Genomic DNA, 19,626 nt, shown 5'->3' with positions numbered 1-19,626 from the left:
CATTAATATCCAAAATTACTCTTTTTACTGTTGCACTTCTAAATTTCGTTACTTTAAACGTCCGTTAGTGCTTAAAACACTATCATTTTTCTGTGGCCTAATGAATTAGGCTTTATTTAATAATATATTGCCTGAATACCAAAATGAATTTAAGGAAGAAACCGAAACTAATATATTTTACATCATCAAAGCATTGTTTCGAACCTATTCTCTAGTGATATGAACTTTTTGAATGAAATACCGCAAAGAAATGCTAGAAAAAACATTTAATTAAAGTGTTTTCTTCAACTAAATTAATAATAGCTAAAGGGAGCGTTTTTTGTTCCTTCAAAAAATATTTTATTGATTGCTTACATCTCGCATCATGAACGGCAATAATCTTTTGGCAACATTAGCGATTTGGAGGTCGTCCGGTGTATTTCCGTATTTCTTCGTACTTCGTATTATCTTTAATTATTAAAGCTGAGCTTTTTATCATTTGCTAGACCTCCAGATTCAATGTAAACCCAGATCGGAGCATGAATTTCAACAAATACTGTGATAACATATTACTCGTAAGTTCATTATGATTTTTTATTTATAGAATTTAATTGAACTAGGATTCTCCGCGGGAGAGGAAAGCTGTTGTCTACACAATATTATTTTACTAGTTTCTGTCCCAAATTGACGGCTGCGCTTGTATTACTTCGTGGTTTAGAGCAATTTTAATTTTAATTTCTATTTTTTTCCCTTGCATTTGCTTACACCCAACGCTTGGAAATTGATCGATTTTTTTTTCTGCTGTTATGAATGGGTATTTAATTAGTTTAAACTTCTGTGCAGAGCTGTCAATTTACTTTTAAAGTACTGCGTTCGATTGCACACGTATTAGATTTCATATTACTTTGTTATTTTTATGATAATCGAGGTGTAAAAGACTGAAAAATCTTTTCTTACCCTATTTGTGATGTGTTTCTAATATTTCAGCTAAGATTTCAGATTTATCATAAAGTACAATAAAATAATATTTATTATTTTGAAAGCATTGAGCTTTTCGCTGATCGTATCTTTTGTATTTTGTTGTGTATTATCGTATATATTTGGATGTATCGTGTAAATTTTATCTGCAATTTAATTCCTTTTCTTGCTTGAATTTAATGACATCTTCACATTAATTCTAAAGTTGAATAGAATTCTTTCAAATCTTAGAGTAATACAGATAATATTTTGTAGCTATTAAACTTATAAATGTAAACATTTTACTGGTAGGCTCTAGATCCATATCTGACCTAAATGTTTTGCAGCTTATCTGTTACCACTTTGATGAATATTATCTTATTTTTTTAGTTAAACTGGACGGAGCTTTAGTATCTTTGAAACTAGCTACTAGGTTACAGTTTTAAATAAATGGTGTGTGTAATGTGTTTATTTATTCACTTTTTGTGATCAATAAGCCTCCAAAATTAATTTAGAGCTTTGCTTTTTGTGCCAAAAATTTAGCGACAGACATCGACTAATGGTGCAAGTACTGTTGAAAGGGAAAAAACGTTAAAGCTAGAAAAGTTATGGCACTCGTATTATGCACACTCAAGAGTTTTAACTTTTTTCTGCCATTACTTTGATAAAAACTTTTCAAATCCATAGTACCCTTTAACTTTTAGACCTGATTCTTGATAGCCTAATCCATCTTGGATGTCATTAAGAGGTTGAAAAATATTGAAGTTGCAGCTTATTGCTTAACAATTCTATCAAATCTTTACAGGGCCGGATCCAGACGGAATTCTCGAAGGGGACCATTTGAAAAATTTACAATGCTTTGGAAAATTTTTGAATTTTTACAAATGTCAATTTAGCCCACCTTTAACTAGAGCATTTTTAAGGAATTTTCACTAGGCGATGCAAGTTTAACAAAAAAGCTGTTTCCAATAATATTCCTCTTTTCTTAACAAACGTGTGCATATATCGTGGCCTCAAAGTGGTATTTCTGTAATCACTACTGTGTTCTGAGGCGACTGTATAGGACTTCTGATTTAAGAGGGAGCCGATATGAACCAACCGTAATTGTTATTTTAACTCCGAAGTAAAGGGGGTTTCTCCCCTGGAAAATTTTTGAATTAGATGTCTTAAAAACATATTTTAGACAATCTTTTTTAATATTAGGGGAGAGGAGGTCCAGTGACGCTCCCTTCTATTTTTCAAAATAGTAGCTCTGAGAATGCAGTTTCAGACGATCTTTGATGATGTTAGCCAAAGAAGAGATTTGAGGCCCCATCTAAGGAAATTTTTTTTAATTTGTAATCTTAGAAATACATTTTAACTGTCTTTTGTAACATTAAGGGCTCAAGTGCACCCCCCCCCCCCCCCCGCCGATTTTTGAAATTGAAATCTTTAAAATGCAAACATTATCTCCAATAATGTTAGGAGAAAGAGGGGTTAAATAAAAGAGGTTCGGGGTTTCTTCGGCAGATTTTTTTTTTTTTTTTGCCATTGTAGAGCCAAAAACGCAGTTTAATACGATCTTTTCATAATGATACGTGGAGGAGAAATTCGAGGGCCCACACTAAGAAATTTTTTCTAATTTGCAGTCTTAAAGATGCATTCTACTTATCTTTGGGAATGGCAGGGAAGAACAGGTTTGGAGTACTCTCTTTGAAATTGTAGCTCTAAAAAGGCTGCTTTAGACAATTTTTGATGATGTTGAGGAGGAGAGAATAAAAGGACCATCCCAGGAAATTTTACTAATTTATAGACTTAAACACATTCTAGGCTATCTTTGGTTTGGTTATGGGTTGAAGAGATTCTGAGGTTCACTCCCAAAATTTTTCAAAATTGAATTTTTTAAATTGCAAATGTAGGCAATCCGTTATTCATGAGTAACTTTTAGAGGACCAGCAATTTTTCGAAATTGTAGCTCCAGAAACGTAATTTTTGAAGATATTCAATGATGTTAGGAAGGGAAGAGTTCTCCCCTGGAAACATTTAGAAACTCAAGTGCTTAAAACACAATTTTATGTCGATCTTGAACAATGTTTCAAAAAATGAGAGGTGGAGGACACTCCCCTGAAAACTTTTACAAGTTATTTTTTAAAATGTGGTTTGTAAACGATCTTTGGTAATATTAACAAAAGTAAGAGGAGTGGTTTGGAGGGTCTCATATTAAAAAAGGAATGAAGAATAATTACGTAGCGTTGCATAAAACCAGGTTAAAACTTAAATCTAACTTAACGTGCAATCATTAAATGTATAACTTTTTATCGGACTCTTACTAACACTTATCCCTTTTCTTTCCCCCATGGGAGAAGTAAACACATCTAACAAGACGAGCCCATTATGCTAAACGAACCAAAATATTTGGTTCATTCACATGATATTTTTGAAATTTTCGTGGGGTGGCCGTGCCCTCCTGGCATTGTTTACATTCTCCAGACTTCATACGAATTACAATGAAGTTTTTTTTTTTTCAATTTAAGCTACGAAAGAGGGTTCAAAAAACTATACTTGAAACTTCTTCAGTGTGGTTTTATGGCTCCCCGGCTTTGTTTTTATATTCTTGTTAGACCCCATGGCCCCCTCCCTGGATCCACCCATGAATCTTTATTAATATTGGTAGATTTATCAAACTGCTGATTAATTAATTGCCATTTTAAAAGTCTTTAATGTGCATGCTTTTCTCTGAACTAACTTGTCTTGTATAAACAGTTTGTAAGGAGAAAAATCAAATAGTCTGCATCTTTATCGATACTTTTCCATTATACTGCAATTGACCCAGTTTTAGTCTTGGCAATTATTTTTCATTTTACTTATTACCGCCATGTTTGGTTAAAGTTATATAGAAACTGCTTGTTTATAGCTATACTGTTTTTTAATGAACTTAAAAAAAAAAGCCATTGTACACAAGATGAAAAGTTCTAGTAAAATAAAAAATAATCAGTCAAATAATTTAATTAAGCCATTAAAAATAAAATTATTTGCCAAATAAAACAAAAAAAGTCATAACTGACATGAAGGGTTCTATTAAAATAATCTGTTGCCTAAATAAAAAAAAGGTAAGCATTTTATTAAAATAATAATCAGCCTGATAATATATCATTTCATTGATACAGAATTAACGTTCCATTAAAATATAAAACTAAAACAGGAGAGACAAGTGTGACATATACAATATTTTTGTTTTTGCCAGTTTAGAAAGGAAAATGGTCGTCAAAAACCATAACTGAAAAATGCCTCTATGTTACTAGTCAAGATTTCTGTAATCCCAACTATAGTTTATTTTTTTAGAGAAATATGCTTTTTACTTGAACATTTTCTACTCTGTACTATGCCCAAAATACTTTTTGTTAATCTGCCCTGATTCTATTAGACCTCCATTAATGAAGCTATTGTCTTTATTTGAAACTACCTGTATTTTTATTTTCATATGTCTTTTTTTTAAAGGTAAAAGCTTAACTTAAGTAACAGAGTAGAGTTTTAAGATGGGGAGAATGTGTGTTTAGCCAGCCTGTTCGTCTAGCTATCTGACCCCCCCCACCCCCTTTGCCATTATATACTGTGTTAATGGAAAAGATAGACTAGGGTTATATTTTAATAGAGTTAGCAGTTAACCCCGGCGGTTGATTTCATGATGTTTGATAAGTTAAGGCAGTGAGTGTCCATAGAATGTTTTCACATAGGATTAGCCAACAGTTAATGCTATAGAATGTTTCTGATTTGTCTCCATTGAGTTCAACTTAACTCGGGGTGCCCATCCTCCTTCCAAATTCAATGGCCCAAATCCTCCCTCCTCTACCTTTTTTTTTCTACCCTCTTTCGCTTTTTAATTTTGTAGCTCTCTTTTTTATATAATTAAAAAGAAATAAAAGTCTCCCCTCCCCCCCCCCCAAAAAAATTAGATGGCACCAACTTGTGCCAATTATCCCCCCCCCCCCCCCGTGGACATCTCTGACTTAACTGATGCATCTTTGATCTTGGAGTAAACTAGGAAACACACTGTTGGACCCCGTCAACCATGTTGTGTAGTCAATAACTAATCGATGCCAAACTACAGGGGGATATTAGTTTACTTTTTTCTTATTGTTGAAAAAGTCCCCAAAAGTAGCGAACCTTTCTGGCAACTCATATATTTGCTTTTTGTCTATCTTTTTGCGGAATTGTTTTTTATTGTTTTTGTATTTTTTAGATCTTGCATAATCCATCATGATGACTTCAGAGCAAGATACTAATCAGAAAGAATCTCGTCCCGAATCTGTAACACTAAAGAAAGGTACATTATGGCAACAGAGAGACAAGTTTTTCAGTCGATGGAAAGAAAGGTTTTTCATTCTAACTAGTGATTACCTGGCTTGCTTCAAGAAAGCTTCCAAGATCGGTATATCTGAAATGGGAGGCTTCCTGTATAAGGTATTTGTTGCATCATTTAATTTCATTTACACAATATATATATCTTATCTCTGCTAAAGTGAAATCCAAGGAACTGATCAAAATGTTTGCTATGTTCCTTTTGACTAGGAAACTATGAAAAAAATTTGTTCCTACTGAAAGTTGCAGTATTGCATTTGAAAATTAGCTCTTACTTTTCAAAAAATAAATTGAAAGAATGCTTAAGTTGATAAAATTCTGTTTTGTGACCTTTCATATTAAAGTTTTTTTAAAACTGCAGTCTGTTCAGTTTATTTTTCATGGTCCGTTCTATTGAGGTTTTTTGGTGTAAGGGACCTTATTTATTTATTTTTCTTGGCTCATCTTCAGCTGGCCGATTTTTACGTATAAATTTATAGCTATTGTCGGCGTAATCGGGTAACGGATAAACGAATACCCCGCTTGTACGAATAAACCTTCCAGAACAGAATATTTTTCGATACACGCAATATTCAAGATCCCCTCTTACTCGAATAATTTCCTCGGTTAATCGAATAGTATTTGTCAGCTTTCACCAGGGTTCGCCAATATATATCATGATATATATCACGATATATGTCCGATATTCATTTTGAAAATATCATGATATGTATTTTGATATTTTCGATACAGTAGGAGACCGTTATAACGCACACTTTGGGACCAGAGCTTTTGTGTTATACAGGTTTCGGCATAATATAGGTCATTTCAAATTTTGAAACTAATATTCAGAATCTATCTATATATTAGCACTTCAGAATTAGTTCTATCTGCTATGAGTACTAAAGCACTAATTATACACAATTAGTCAATCACATATAAATATGTTTCACATTCAAAAGTAAGTGAATCATCCTGCACTTCTGCTAGCTTCTTGATTTGCATAACAGTTGCATTTCCAAGAGTCATCTGGTATTTTCTTTTTACTGTGAAACTAATTTTCATTTAAAAGCTTTAAATTAAGATGGAAAGATGAAAAACAGTTTCAAAATTAAATTTACCCATCATTTTTTATGTTTACAAGGCAAAACAGATTTTTCAAACTTAAAAACGTATTGTTTAATGTTGAAAAGTTGTGTAGTTTATAGAGAATTGCGTTATATAGGTCGGCGTCATAAAGGTATTCTACTTTATGACTCCGTATTATTTTCAATACAAAAAATATATTAATCATTGTAATATTGTTCTTTTATTATTGAAAATAACCAAAAAGTTATGAACTATATTTTTTATGATGTATTTAAACATTATTGATGTAACAAAGTAATATATTATTCCTTTTTTATTTTATATATGTTACCATTAAAGTATGAAATCAGTTATTTTATAGAATACCTAGAGCCAGGTGGGGTGAAATGGGTCATGGGGTGAAATGGGTCATGCTGTGTATTTTTATTAATAAAAATTTTCGGTCTGGCTGAATTTCTCTCAAACTTTACACAAGTTATGAGGGGCTTTTTGGCTACAATTCTAATTTCTAAAAAGTTTATGTGTAAATTGCCGGGAGCACTACACAGACATTTTGTTTCTCAAGTCTCATGTGAATTTTTAGGAAGCCTGACAAACTTCTTAAAATCTCTACAAAGTGTGGTTTCCATTTGATAGAAAGATACAATCATTGTTGCTAAGGATTTCATAAAGACCAATTCTGAAAAATGCATTTGTGGCACTCTTGGCATAGGGTGGGCCAGGGATTTTGAAAAAAGGTCGGCATACCACTTATGTAAGAGGAAGCCAGAATCGCTCACGAAAGCAAGAGCCAGGACATCTTCTAAGAAGCAGAAACCGAATGAAACCCAACTCTTGGATGAAGAAATGTCTGAGTTACTTCTGCAAGAACAAACACCTGGGAAGTGGGCTCTTGTCTAATACAAGGGCAAGAAATCATCAAAAGAATTTGTTGATCACTTGACAGAAATCAATGACCAGGATTACAACACCGTAAATTTTCTATGAAAAGCCAACTCAGGTAAATACTACATCTTTCCTGAGTAGGAAGATACAGACATTGTTTCTAGATGTCAAATTCTGAAGATATTGAACGAGCAGAATTCGATTGTTGTGGACATTATATTTTTGAGTTTTAGTTCAAAACATTTTGGTTTAGAATAAGTTAAATAAATGGTTCATTGGAAACAATTTCTTTCAGCTATTGTATGTGTTTTGGTAATAATTTTTTAGTTATTGTATGTTTCTATTGCTATGACCCATTTCATCCCATTAAAACCCATTTCACCCCACCATGGGGTGAAATGGGTCAGGTACTTTAATTGCGATTTTTAGATTGTCAATGACAACAAATTTCAATGAGAAGCAGCTTAAATTAAATGGGAAGAATCAGATGTAAAGAAGAAATTTTAAAAAAAGTACAAAAAAAAAAAAAAAAAATATGGGTTTGCAAATGGCATCATTTTAAAAAATAGACAAAATCCGCCCTGTTTCACCCCACCTGACCCTAGTTATTTCATGGAATAACTGATCATGTCCATTAAAGTGTAAAACTTTCTTGTATTTCATGGTTTAACTAGTTATTTCATCGAATAACAATCTGCAGCTCGTTAAGGTGTAAAATAATCTATATCGTATATCTTGCCTGACAAATACATTTACCTTCCACCCCTACTGTATTTATGAACTATTCCAGGTCATAGGGAGAGAACTTGTTTAGCGTGTTGGTTTAGAAATAATGTTCTTTGTAATTCCAAGTGTCATTTGGTAATCCTTGTTGTAACAAATGATTTTATGGTACGTTTCCATAAATAGCATTTATACGCTGCATAAATTAGATAAATCGCTTCTTTTTCATTTTAGTTGTCTGTCATTAGTTTATTTATAGAATACCTAGTTATTTCATTTTAGATAAATTGTTTATTTTACACTTTAACTGTCGCTTATTAGTTAATTTATAGAATACCTAGTTATTTCATAGAATGACTAGTTAAAGTGTCAAATTAATAATATATTACACACTTTAACAGACACAGTCAGTTATTTCATGGAATAACTAGGTATTCTATAAAATAACTGCATTATATACTTTAACGGTAACATATACATAAAATGATTAGTTATGTAACTATTTTAATTCGTATTATAAGTGCCTCATTAAATATTAAATGATGGTCAGAAAAAAAAAAGAAAATGTCTTATGACTGTGCACCAACTAAAGCATATTTTTTATTTCTGAATCATATAACTGTGTAAATGCGGCTAACAGAAGAAAAATGAGTACAACAGATAATACTAAATGAACTCCATTAAAATTGATAAAAAATTTAAATGAAATATTAGACATAAATAATGAAAGAAATGTTAATTTTAAGTCTACAATAACAATTTAAGAAAATAAAGAATGATTTGAAGATTCATTTACTATTTTGAAGATTTTAGTTTGTGCTGACCGTAAATATCGGATAGATATCAAAATATGCTATATATATCAAAATATCGATATTTTTGATATTTTCAAAAATATCATGATATTTTCAAACCCTGGCTTTCACAAATATTTTTACTGAGAATATTTTTGAATAAAATAAACACAAATTAAATAAGAACAGTTTCTGACATTAAAATATAAAATAATATTTTCCGCCAACGAAGGGCGAGAAAAACAACACTCACACTGCATCAAAGCATTTCCACTACTATGGCCAAAAAAAAAAAAAAAAAAAGCAATAAATGGTGCCGAGGATAATAAAATTAAATAACAAAGAATTATAAACACTGCAGATGATAACAAATTGATAAATATTAAATATAAAACACAAAAGACTAAGAGGGAAAAAAGAGGTTAGAAAAGTTTTCAAAAGACCATCAGCAATCAATCCACTATTATAGACCTTTTCAAAAAAAAAAAAAACATAATGAAAAAAGGTACCAAATATACAAAGATTTTCTAACTCAAATTGTAGGTTACTTTTTTACAATTTTCATATGTATTTATAAGATGTATATTTAATGAATATACTATTGTATATTGTTGTGTACTGAACTTATTTCAAAATTTTTTACCAATAACATTAATTATTTCCTTCATATAACTATTGATTTATTGCGTTTTCAGACTAATGCTGTCAATTAGAAAAGCTAAAGAAAATATCCCTGCTTAATCGAATAATATTTCTTAGACCAACAATATTCTTTTAAATGGGGCCGACATTACTTTCAAAACCAGAATTTTTTTATTTTCTGTTGTTGTTTTGTAACTCAGAGGTCTGGCCAGAGGATATTTGGGTCCGTTAACGGATCCTTCACAAAAATCCGATCAACCAAAACGGACCTTTCACAAAATCCAGATCAACCAAAACGGACCCTTCACAAAATTCTGATAAACATGACCGGATCTTTCACAAATTGTTTGTTGAAAGAACAAATCTGAAAGCAAAATAACGCATATTTCCATGTTTAAAAAACCGATAATTTTTGGAACCTATTTTGAAGTCAAATTAGAGGGATCAGCTTATACAAAATCTGCTAATTTTGCAAAAAAAAAAAAAAAAATCGGCACTCTTGCAATGCTCCTGCAAGGGATAAATAATTGCTACTGCCAAATAAATATAATGTTTGTTGTTTGTTTCTTGGAAAGAAATTAACAGCTGAAAATAAATTTGGTTTTAAATAAGTTTCTTTGTTTGTAGCTAATTAGCAGCGGCGTTGTCGTAAACTTTTCTGAAAAGGCATTAGTAAGCACTTTTTCTCACCCCCCCCCCTGCTCATGATTTAATAAGCAATAATAATAATATATATCAGCGAAATGAACTTCGAACTGCAAAGGGATAGTAAAGGTGGGGAAAAAATATGATAATTTCAGATAAGGTTACCAACTTCAAAATTAACACCACTTAGCATCTGGCGTTGAACCTTTATGATGACTTGATTAGAAAATATTCTCATCATTTTACCAGCTTGACAATATTTGCGTTTTTACGTGAGGTGCGATGTTTAACTGTTATTTTGGGAGAAAATTATATGGGTTTGATTTTTCGATGCTAACAAGGATGATTAACTTTGAATAAACTCTTTTAATTACCTTTTTTTTCCTTTAGATGTCTACATTTTGAAAAATGCAATTTTTTTATATCGGATATGGAATCATATTTTGTTCTTTTTTCAAGCTAACTTTGCTTTATTAGGATGCAAATAAATGAAAAGTCTTTATTTTCGTTAGAATTCTCATTTCAAGTTTTTAAAGCAAAATTCCATTTTCTTTTATGAGTCAAAAATTAAAATGCTGAATCGGTGGTTTATTTTTATTTTATTTTATTTTTTTGCTTCAACTGTGTCCACAGATATTAATGATATGTTTATCATAAGATCTAAAATGCAATTTTAAAATAATTTTATCAAAAATATTTCTTGTTACAAGCCGTTTTTATACTTTTGATGCCTTCACTTTGAGAATTGATCTCTTTGCATCCGCTATGGGAATCCGATTTTTCAAATTTTTGATGTTTAGTACGCTTTGTTAAGAGGTAAACAAATAAAATTTCTTATTTTTGTTAAAATCACGGAATTTATAAGCTTTAAACAAAATTCTATGCTTTTTAAGAGTGTCTTGGGTCAAAAAGTTAAATGCTGAACCCTTGTCTGAATTTTATTTTATTTTATTTTTTGTTACAATTATTTTAAATACTGTACAGAAATATTTGTAGTATAATTTAACATAATGTAGAATGGTAGATAAATATTGATATTTATCTACCATTCTACGCCCCCCCCCCCCCCCCCCGCCAAATACTAAAATACTAGAAAAACGCTCCAGAATGATATTCTCGACATAGAAGAGGAAAATACTCAACTCTAAGTTTAAATGATGCAGTTTGTGCCATCTCTAAATTCTAAAATTTCGTTTTAACAATTTTTTTTATACAAAATTATTTGATTTTTCACAAAAAACGGACGCTGTGAAAAATCTTGGACAGATCCCGGTAACTTGTTAAGGGGACTGCTCGAAATTGGTTTGGGACAGGATAGGTGGTTTTTACCGTCCAAAAGTATCCTAAACTGTTCAAAAGTATGATAAAGCTAAGGGGATGTAATCTAATCAATTTGAACATTCTGCAATATTTATAATGCATAATTATAAATATTAATAAGTTTTAATTAATGGGTATTTGATAATATTTTTCTCCGAAATGTTCATTTAGAAAATATTTTACTTAAAAAAAGTCAATAACTCTATAACATAAAAACTTCCTTATGTAACAGTTGGTAGAGTTATGAAAGGAAATTCACAACACTACCAAGCAGTGCTCTCTGATACATATCAGTTGATAAAAATGTCAAATGGCAGCTACTGAAATTTTCAGATTTTGAAGTGACCACTGCTTGATCAAATTTGAGGTTTGAGAAAAAATTGAACAAATTGAAATTCTGGCATTTTTAGAACTTGAGAAGATTTAGAAAGCATTGGGCTATAAAATGCTCTTTCAATTTCAAGAGGTGTAATTAATATTGTAGACCTACAGTTTAAAAATGTACTTCACTGGCCACTACCAATGCGCTAGTGCAGCGGTTCCCAACCAATGGGCCGCGGCCCACAAGTGGGCCGCGAACAGTGTGTGACTGGGCCGTGGACACTGGTCGAGAATCAGAACCAAAATAAATCTTGGGGTCTCAATTTCCGTCCTTTGCGAAAATTTCACTTTTTAAATGTATCGTCACTCAAAAGCCAATAACTAATAGCCAATAAGGAACTTGAAGATTAAGATTTTTCATATTTCTTAGGAACTTTCCCCTACAATAGAAGATGAAATCTAATGAATCAGAGACTCCTTCAAAGAAAATTGCCCAAAGAAACTAGTATTAGCTTCAAACTTCAAGTTAGAAATGGTCTTCCTTTGTTGAACTATGGCATGACTAACCAGTGTATTGAGACACTTGAGGGGCTTTTCGACAACATACCTATTTGATTGAGACTTTTGATTGCAGTTTAAAACTAAAAAAATCATATAGAAATGCATTGAATGTTACGAGTTATTTGAGACTAAAAACTATCCATGTTCAAACCAGATATCAACTCTCTGGTGGAGAAAAAGCAGCGTCTTCGATGGAGCTTTAACTTAGATGACTTGTTTTCGAGTTTTCTTACAGCTATGCCAACTAAGTGAATGTTAAAAAGTTATTTTCTTTCTTAAAAAATATTTTGAAAAATTGTTCTTTACAGTATATTTACATCAGTGGTGCAACATGAGGGGAAAAGGACTCTTCAGAACTCCTTCTTTTTAACTCACTTTTAATCCTAATACGGTATATTATTTACACTTCAGGACAGTTATGAGCAGATGCCCCCCCCCCCCCTCAGAAGGTAAATTATGGCTGCGCAAATAATATATAGTACTTAGTGGGCCTCAATGGCGTTTTCTACGAAATTGGTGGGCCGCACAACTAAAAAGGTTGGGAACCGCTGCGCTAGTGCGTTTTAAAACTTGAAGTGGCCACTACTGTTATTTTACCATAATTAGTTATGAGTTATTTTTTCAATTAGGTATTTTTAAAATATCTGTTCCTTCTGTCTTACAGGTTAATCTTGCTGATGTAGATGACCTTCAGTGGATCGACAAAAAGCAAGACGGAGTGATAGCGGTTCGAGTCGGCCAGGAAGATCAGTTGCTGCTTTGGTCGTCGAAAGGTTTGGATAACTGGATGTTTGCACTCAGGGATGCTGTGAATCTCAGTAAGGGTCGCCGAGAAGCTCTGCGAAGATCTCAGACACTGATGCCACAACTGTCGGATGGAGGACTCATAGGGCGGTAAGCAATTGAAATGAATGTTAAGTATTTTACATTTTTATTCGGCCATATTTTTTTTTATATTCAAAAGCGTAAGAATTTGTTTTTCGGGTGTGTTTGGTTCACAAATAGTTCTCTCTTTTTATATGTACAGGGTGTTCAGGTTTAACCTGCTTGACCTCTATTTTTGCAACCGTTAGTCATAGATGCATACTTCCAATTGCAAAAATGTTCAAAATCAGATACAGAGTAAAGACATTGAAAATTTGATGCAAAATAAAAATGAGTCAAAAAATATAACATTGAACTTTTTATACGGGCCTTAGGTCCCCTAACTTATATTTAGGGAAATTATCTCCCAATGAAAGATAATTCCAATACGAAAAGTTCGACAATAATAATACAGTAGAGTCTCGAAAATCCGAGGTAATTGGGGCTCACGCCACCTCAGATTACTGAAAACTCGGATTATCCGAAAACTTCTATGGACTGCATAAGGACATGCGCTGTTTACTTCTTCCGCTATGAAAAGGAAATATTTTCTCCTCGAAAAAATTATAACTCAAATTTCAAGATAAATTTATGTTTTAATTGACCCTAAACAAGTCTCGATTGTTTTTTCTTTCTTAAGTGCTTATGTGTAAATTCGCAGGAAACCAAAAAATGCCTGTTGATTGTTCTTAAATAACATTTGATGAGTTTTGTCGTGACATTTGTGTCTATGTGTGAGCGTGCGTAGGTATCTCACATAACATAGAAACGTTAGTTATAGAATGAGAAAATTTCGTATATACGAATCGTACAGCCCCAAGTTTTGCACTTCCCTTTTTAATTGCAATCGGATATTCTGAAAAAGATGTTTGTCTGTTCTTTGAGGCAAAACAATGTTTCGATTTCAAGTTATTTTTTGAATCAGCCAACTTCTTACTTTCTCCAAGGCATCTCTTTATCCATCTCTAACAATCAATGAATATTTCTTGGCGACTGTTATTGACATAAACCTTTCAATATCATGTTCTTACCTTATTGTATGTTGTTAAGAAAGTTCTACATCGCAAAATATTTCGATTTTCAGATTAAAGTATTTTTTGTCTGTAAAAAGTATACCCTAAAAAATTGTTAACCAAACGCCTCAAATTAAGCGAAACCTCGGACTTTTACGACTCGAATTTTCGAGACTCTACTGTACAACCAATATTCACTGAGATATGAAACACAGCGTTTTGTGACTTACACCACTTTACATTCTCCGTAAATTACACCTCTTGCAGGAAAATATAGCTGTCAACAAGGGTTTAAAATTATATGTGGGCATAGAATGTGGTTTTTCAAATTGTTTGAGGTTTTGTAGTGTGTTTTTGTGTATCATGGCATAACATTTGCATTTATTTTTGAAAAGCTATGAAAAATACAAATGCTTTTTTTATTTTAACAACCTGTCATTCTTCTGAAAGAGCGATAAGTTCCAATCTCATCTTCTGTATGGTCCCTTAAAATTTGAACTCCAATATCTCCTTGAGTTTTGGTCGCACAAATGTCAAGCTTTTTGTGTTAGTAATATTTATATACTCCTTATAAGCGAGTTTGACTATATTAGGGTTCTTAATGATATTAATTATTAAATTATTGTAGCATAAAAAAATGTGTTTTTTTCTGCTGAAAAAATTATTTGCCCCTTTTCCTTCTGTTTTATTGGAATTCTATTCTTCATATTTCTTTTACCTTTTATAATAATTTCTTAAAAATCTTTCTTGAAACACTTTCTTGAAAGCTATCCTTTGCTCCTAGCTGAACTATCTTTCGGCAAAGTGGTGAAGACAATAGTTTGTGCAAACCTAATCTGATAGCATCGTAATGCTGTGATCAGGATCTAAATGGCCTTCACAGTGCTGCCTGGTTAGGATTGCCCTACTTATATATACACGTGTAGGTGATCTCCGTATCAAAACCCACAGCAACGTCATCACTCTCCATGTCAGATTGATCTCTCAAACTGTAACAACCTCTTTTCTTTGGTAATGCACATTCAAGTATGTACAATATTTATACAATATTTATTCATTGATCTTTTCGTTTTAGGCATCGTGTCAATTCTCATCATTCATTATCAGCTAGTCCTGGCCCACCTTCTCTGGTTCATTCGGGATCTAATTTAGAGCTCTGCAGCAATGCGGGACCATTTATGCGATCTCTAGTAGATAAACATTTCATGCCTTCAATTAATGAATATTCTAGAAGAATGTCTGGTAAGTTAATAAAACTAGTTGCTGTTTTGGAGTTCACTTTTTTTTTTTTTGGCAAGTTTACTTTCTGCTGTTGTCAGGTTTGGCTTTTGGATGTGACAAGAGAATCGATTATTTCAGAAAGGACGCACGTCCAATGGATATCTGTAGGACTTATGCCCTTTCTGAAGTAATCGATTAAAGTGTCAATCATTGGTTTAAAAAACTTCAAAAAAACCTGATGCTGAAAAGCTCATAAAAAGCAAATTTTACATGTAAAATAATTTTCAGTATATTTTAAAATTCACATTAGTTTATCCTTTTTTTTTTTAAAAATTAAAACTTAAATAGTGCTTTGACTCGTGTATTTTTAATTGATTTCATTATTATTAATTAGCTTCATGCTTTACAAATTGCTATTGTATAATTTCAATTAAGCTAATTCAATTATGTAAAAAACATTTGAATTTTTTATGCTTGCTTGATAAAACCTAATTTTGATGCTTAAAATTTAAAATCTTATTGAACTATTTCTTTTCCATCTTGATTGCAATTCACAATTGCCGATAGAAGAAATAGAAAGAAATGTTTCTTCAAGCTTTTGCATTTTATAAACAGTTTTATGGTGTGTCCCCTAAATGTGTATTATTTCTATTTAATGAATTTCTTTATAATCTCATACATGTACATATTTATATGATTTGCTAAAAATGACTCCTTAAGTTTCAATTTTGATATCTGGAAATCTTATCTGAGCCACCATCGCAAGTTATGACTAGTGATGTGCAGGAAATCTGCCGAGGGATAATAAATATCTGTATTCGTATCCGTATCACATTTGGTGGATCTTAAACGGACCTATTAGACTTGAAATTTTTTGTTCATTTGAAATTCTAATATGAGTAACTATAAAACCATTAAGTTCAAATTATAAGTTATCGTCTCAGCAGTTCAACAGTCTATTTTTATGGATTTGGGGATTGTATTATTTCTCATTTTGGCTTTTCTAGGCATTCTTTAGGAAAAAAAAAAGAGTAAATTCTCTATTTGCTGCTTGAAAAAATATTCCCAGCTGTGACATATCGTCAGTAGGAATCGGTCAATGCTGCATTTATGCCGAAATAAAATGAAAAATTTCTTCTAGCTTGACCAGTAGATGTTGCAGCTTTAGACTCTTGCTTGAATCTAATCTGCTATATCTAGTGGACAAGCTACAAATAATTTTTCGCATTTTATTTCGGCATATGTGCAGTTCTGTTCCCATTCTTACTGACACTCTCCTATTCTTTGTAGAATTTCGTTTATGAATAAATCATATTCTTGATGATTTTTCCTTGTATATGAATTTTTTAAAATAGATAATGCTTTACCCCTACACAGTGGCGCACACAGGAATTTTGCAAGGGGAGGGTTCAAGATCGAAAGCCTCCATTCTCATATCATAACCCCAATACGCCGTCAAACATATTGACTCTTTATCATCGAGAACAAAATACAGTAAAAAATAACCTTTTGAACAAATAATTAGCATTATTGAATGAAATATACTTAAATAAATTACCAAAAGGCGAAATAATATACGCATTAACTTTTCTCATGATTAAAAAATGGATTCAAGATATTAAATTCATTGTTGCAGAAGCACCATATGATAATAGAAGTTCATCGAATCTCATTTGATGTAATCTGTAATTACAAAACTAAAAACATGTTTTTTTAGTACATTCAATTTATAATCACCATTCTGCTTGTTATAGGCAATTCGTTATAGGAAAAGTGCACAATATTTTAAAAAATCTTTTATCATGAGGATTTTTTTTTCCACTTATTGGAACTGAGACTTCGACTATGACCTTTGGGAGGGGTCTGGACCCCCTGGACCCCCCCCCCCCCTTGTGTGCGCCACTGCCCCTACAGGAGTACCTTCAGTCACAAATTTTACACTTATATTGGGTGAAAAAGTTGAGATCTGTGTCTGCTCTCGCAGTTCTGGACAGGAATGATCTGGATCTGCATTATTAACGATCCGGCACATCACTGGTCATGTTCACCTGTGTTTAAATTCTCACTTTAAACCATAGACTAATAATAAGAGTAGACCGAGCTATGGCAACCCTTTTGCTGCTCATAAACCAAACCATGTGACTGGTGGATTTCCTAGCAACAGCGGGCGCTGATCGTAGCAGACGATCAACAATAAATAAAATAAATTGAATTGATGGAACACGGAAGAATGATCTTTAATTGAGTCCGATTTGTCAATTTGTTATTCTAAGTTGTAAAAATTTTGTCAATATAGTGAGTTTTTCGTTTAGATAGTACTGTGCATTTTCTTTATTCAATTTCAATAACTCTCTAAGTAATTAAAGATACAAGCGCCCAAAAAGAATCGGCAAACGATGAGATTTTTACCTACAATTTCAATTTAAGATACCGATTAGTACATTTTTACCTTGACGCAAAACGTTTACGCCAACGCTGACGTAGCAGTTCCAAATGAAATAAAAGTTACCGAAAACTGATCAAAAACTATTACTAATGTCAAAATAATGCATAACTAAAAGCAAAACAGTTCAATCTCTGCACCTGGAAGTTTTTTTTAATGAAAACACATTGTCTTAAAATACATGTCGAGTGCCAAACTGTAGATAATGCTGCCATCTAGCAACCATGCTGCCAAAGTCTTCGCCAAGCCCTTCCACTAGTCACATGATACATCTATGAACCAATTTTCTTCATCAGCAAGAATGAGAAAGCTCGGTCTACTCTTATTATTAGTCTATGCTTTAAACACAAGCTTTTACCCAAATTAAAGTGTTGAATCTCGATTCCAGTCTTGACGGAAGGTGATTCCAACGGCGATACCGACTGTGATGCTGCTTCATCCTGTGATTATTACCCCGTGACACGCCACACCTTCGGTCCCCGCCTGGCGCCCCAGTGCTCTTCCGGCTCACACAGTTCCTTGGTGTCTCTGGGTCGACGGTCCGAGAACGGGCACCTGTACAAGCCCTCTCCCCGCTCCCTGCAGGTGTCTCCGGCCCTCACCCAGAGGTCCCTCTACGCGCAGCATATCCTGTCTTCTCCCGAGATATCCCAGCCTCCCGACACCAGACGCACAAAGTCTTCAGCTACCTCCGCGACTTCGGAATTCTCCTTCGTGCACCCGGACTCGCCCGTCGCCGTGTCCTCTCTGCGTCTCAAACACAACCGTCCAGGTGAGAGCAAAAAGACTCAACCGCCGCCACCGCAGGGGCTTCCCGGGAACGGTTATCGGCCTTCCAGCGTCTACGGGCAACCGTCGCTCCCGGGGAACAACAAGATGCCTCCCCCGGACGTGGTCCCCTTCGGCCCCGACGAAGCCCGTTCGTCGATGCCCGAGAGGTCCGCCAAGTGTTACGGTCACTCCAAGTCGGATTCTAACTACGTCGACGAGCGGCTGGAGCGTTTGCAGTCTAGTACGCAAAAGTCTGTCTTGTCCTAGAGTTTGTGTTCGGTGTCGTCCGTTCGAGGGCGGTTCCGTTTCGGCGGACGTATCGGTTGTTGCCAGAAACGTGCTACAAAAATACGTTAGGTTCTCGTTTCGTCGCATGTCGGCCGGGTGGTGGGTGGCAAGTTGCGTATGCCTTCGGACCCGGGTTCTGAACACGTGGTCCAAGTGTTTGGTCGGTGGTTTTTCGAGACGCAGAAAATCGTCTGTTTCCATGTCGCATGATCATGCGACATGTAAAAGATCCCTTCGGGGTATTTGTTTGGCTTTGAGTGTTCTAGGCAAAATTAAATCCCTGATGCAGTTTTGCATTAAAAAGTGCCCATGTGCCTCCTTTTGGTGGGAAACTGGGTATTAAAATGCCGTAAGCAGGTAAACAGCAGTAATTACAAATATTTTATTTTTCATTTTTTTTGCATTTTTGTCATCTATTGTACGTTAGCTTTATTGTACAAGCTGGCTCTTTTGGTTTCTGCTAAAAAAAGGATAAAAAAAAAGTCTAATTCCGACATTTCCCTATCTTTATTGAGTATTGAATCCAGCGCACATTTCTTCAAATATCTCAAAAACTCATTTCTGCTGATACTGTAGTTTACCCAGCCCACGGCATCAAAATTCTCTCTGCCATTTACATCTATTCCTTAATGTTGGCACATGAAACCTTGGATGCCATTTTGGGGATTGCACTAGGTCTGCAAAAAGAGACTTGCTAAAACAGCCCCATTAGAAAGAAAAAAAAAAAAATTCACTGCTTGAACCTAATGAAGAACTTGGGCTCTACTTCTATGTAATGCAATTAAATATTGAA

General features: G+C 33.6%; 1 protein-coding gene across 1 annotated transcript; it reads left to right on the top strand.

The window, feature by feature from the left end:
• Nucleotides 1-414: 414 nt before the first annotated feature.
• LOC129222745 (uncharacterized) lies at nucleotides 415-19,197 on the top strand. The gene is made up of 5 exons (XM_054857276.1): nucleotides 415-554; nucleotides 5,156-5,376; nucleotides 12,898-13,127; nucleotides 15,186-15,352; nucleotides 18,163-19,197. The coding sequence occupies exons 2-5, from the start codon at nucleotides 5,173-5,175 to the stop codon at nucleotides 18,810-18,812; spliced, it is 1,251 nt and encodes a 416-aa protein (XP_054713251.1). The 5' UTR covers nucleotides 415-554; nucleotides 5,156-5,172; the 3' UTR covers nucleotides 18,813-19,197.
• Nucleotides 19,198-19,626: the final 429 nt, after the last annotated feature.

The sequence above is a fragment of the Uloborus diversus genome, chromosome 5 (genome assembly GCF_026930045.1).
Source record: "Uloborus diversus isolate 005 chromosome 5, Udiv.v.3.1, whole genome shotgun sequence".
NCBI lineage: Eukaryota > Metazoa > Arthropoda > Arachnida > Araneae > Uloboridae > Uloborus > Uloborus diversus.
The sequence above is the reverse complement of the archived record's forward strand: the minus strand, read 5'-3'. Positions and strand labels throughout refer to the sequence as shown.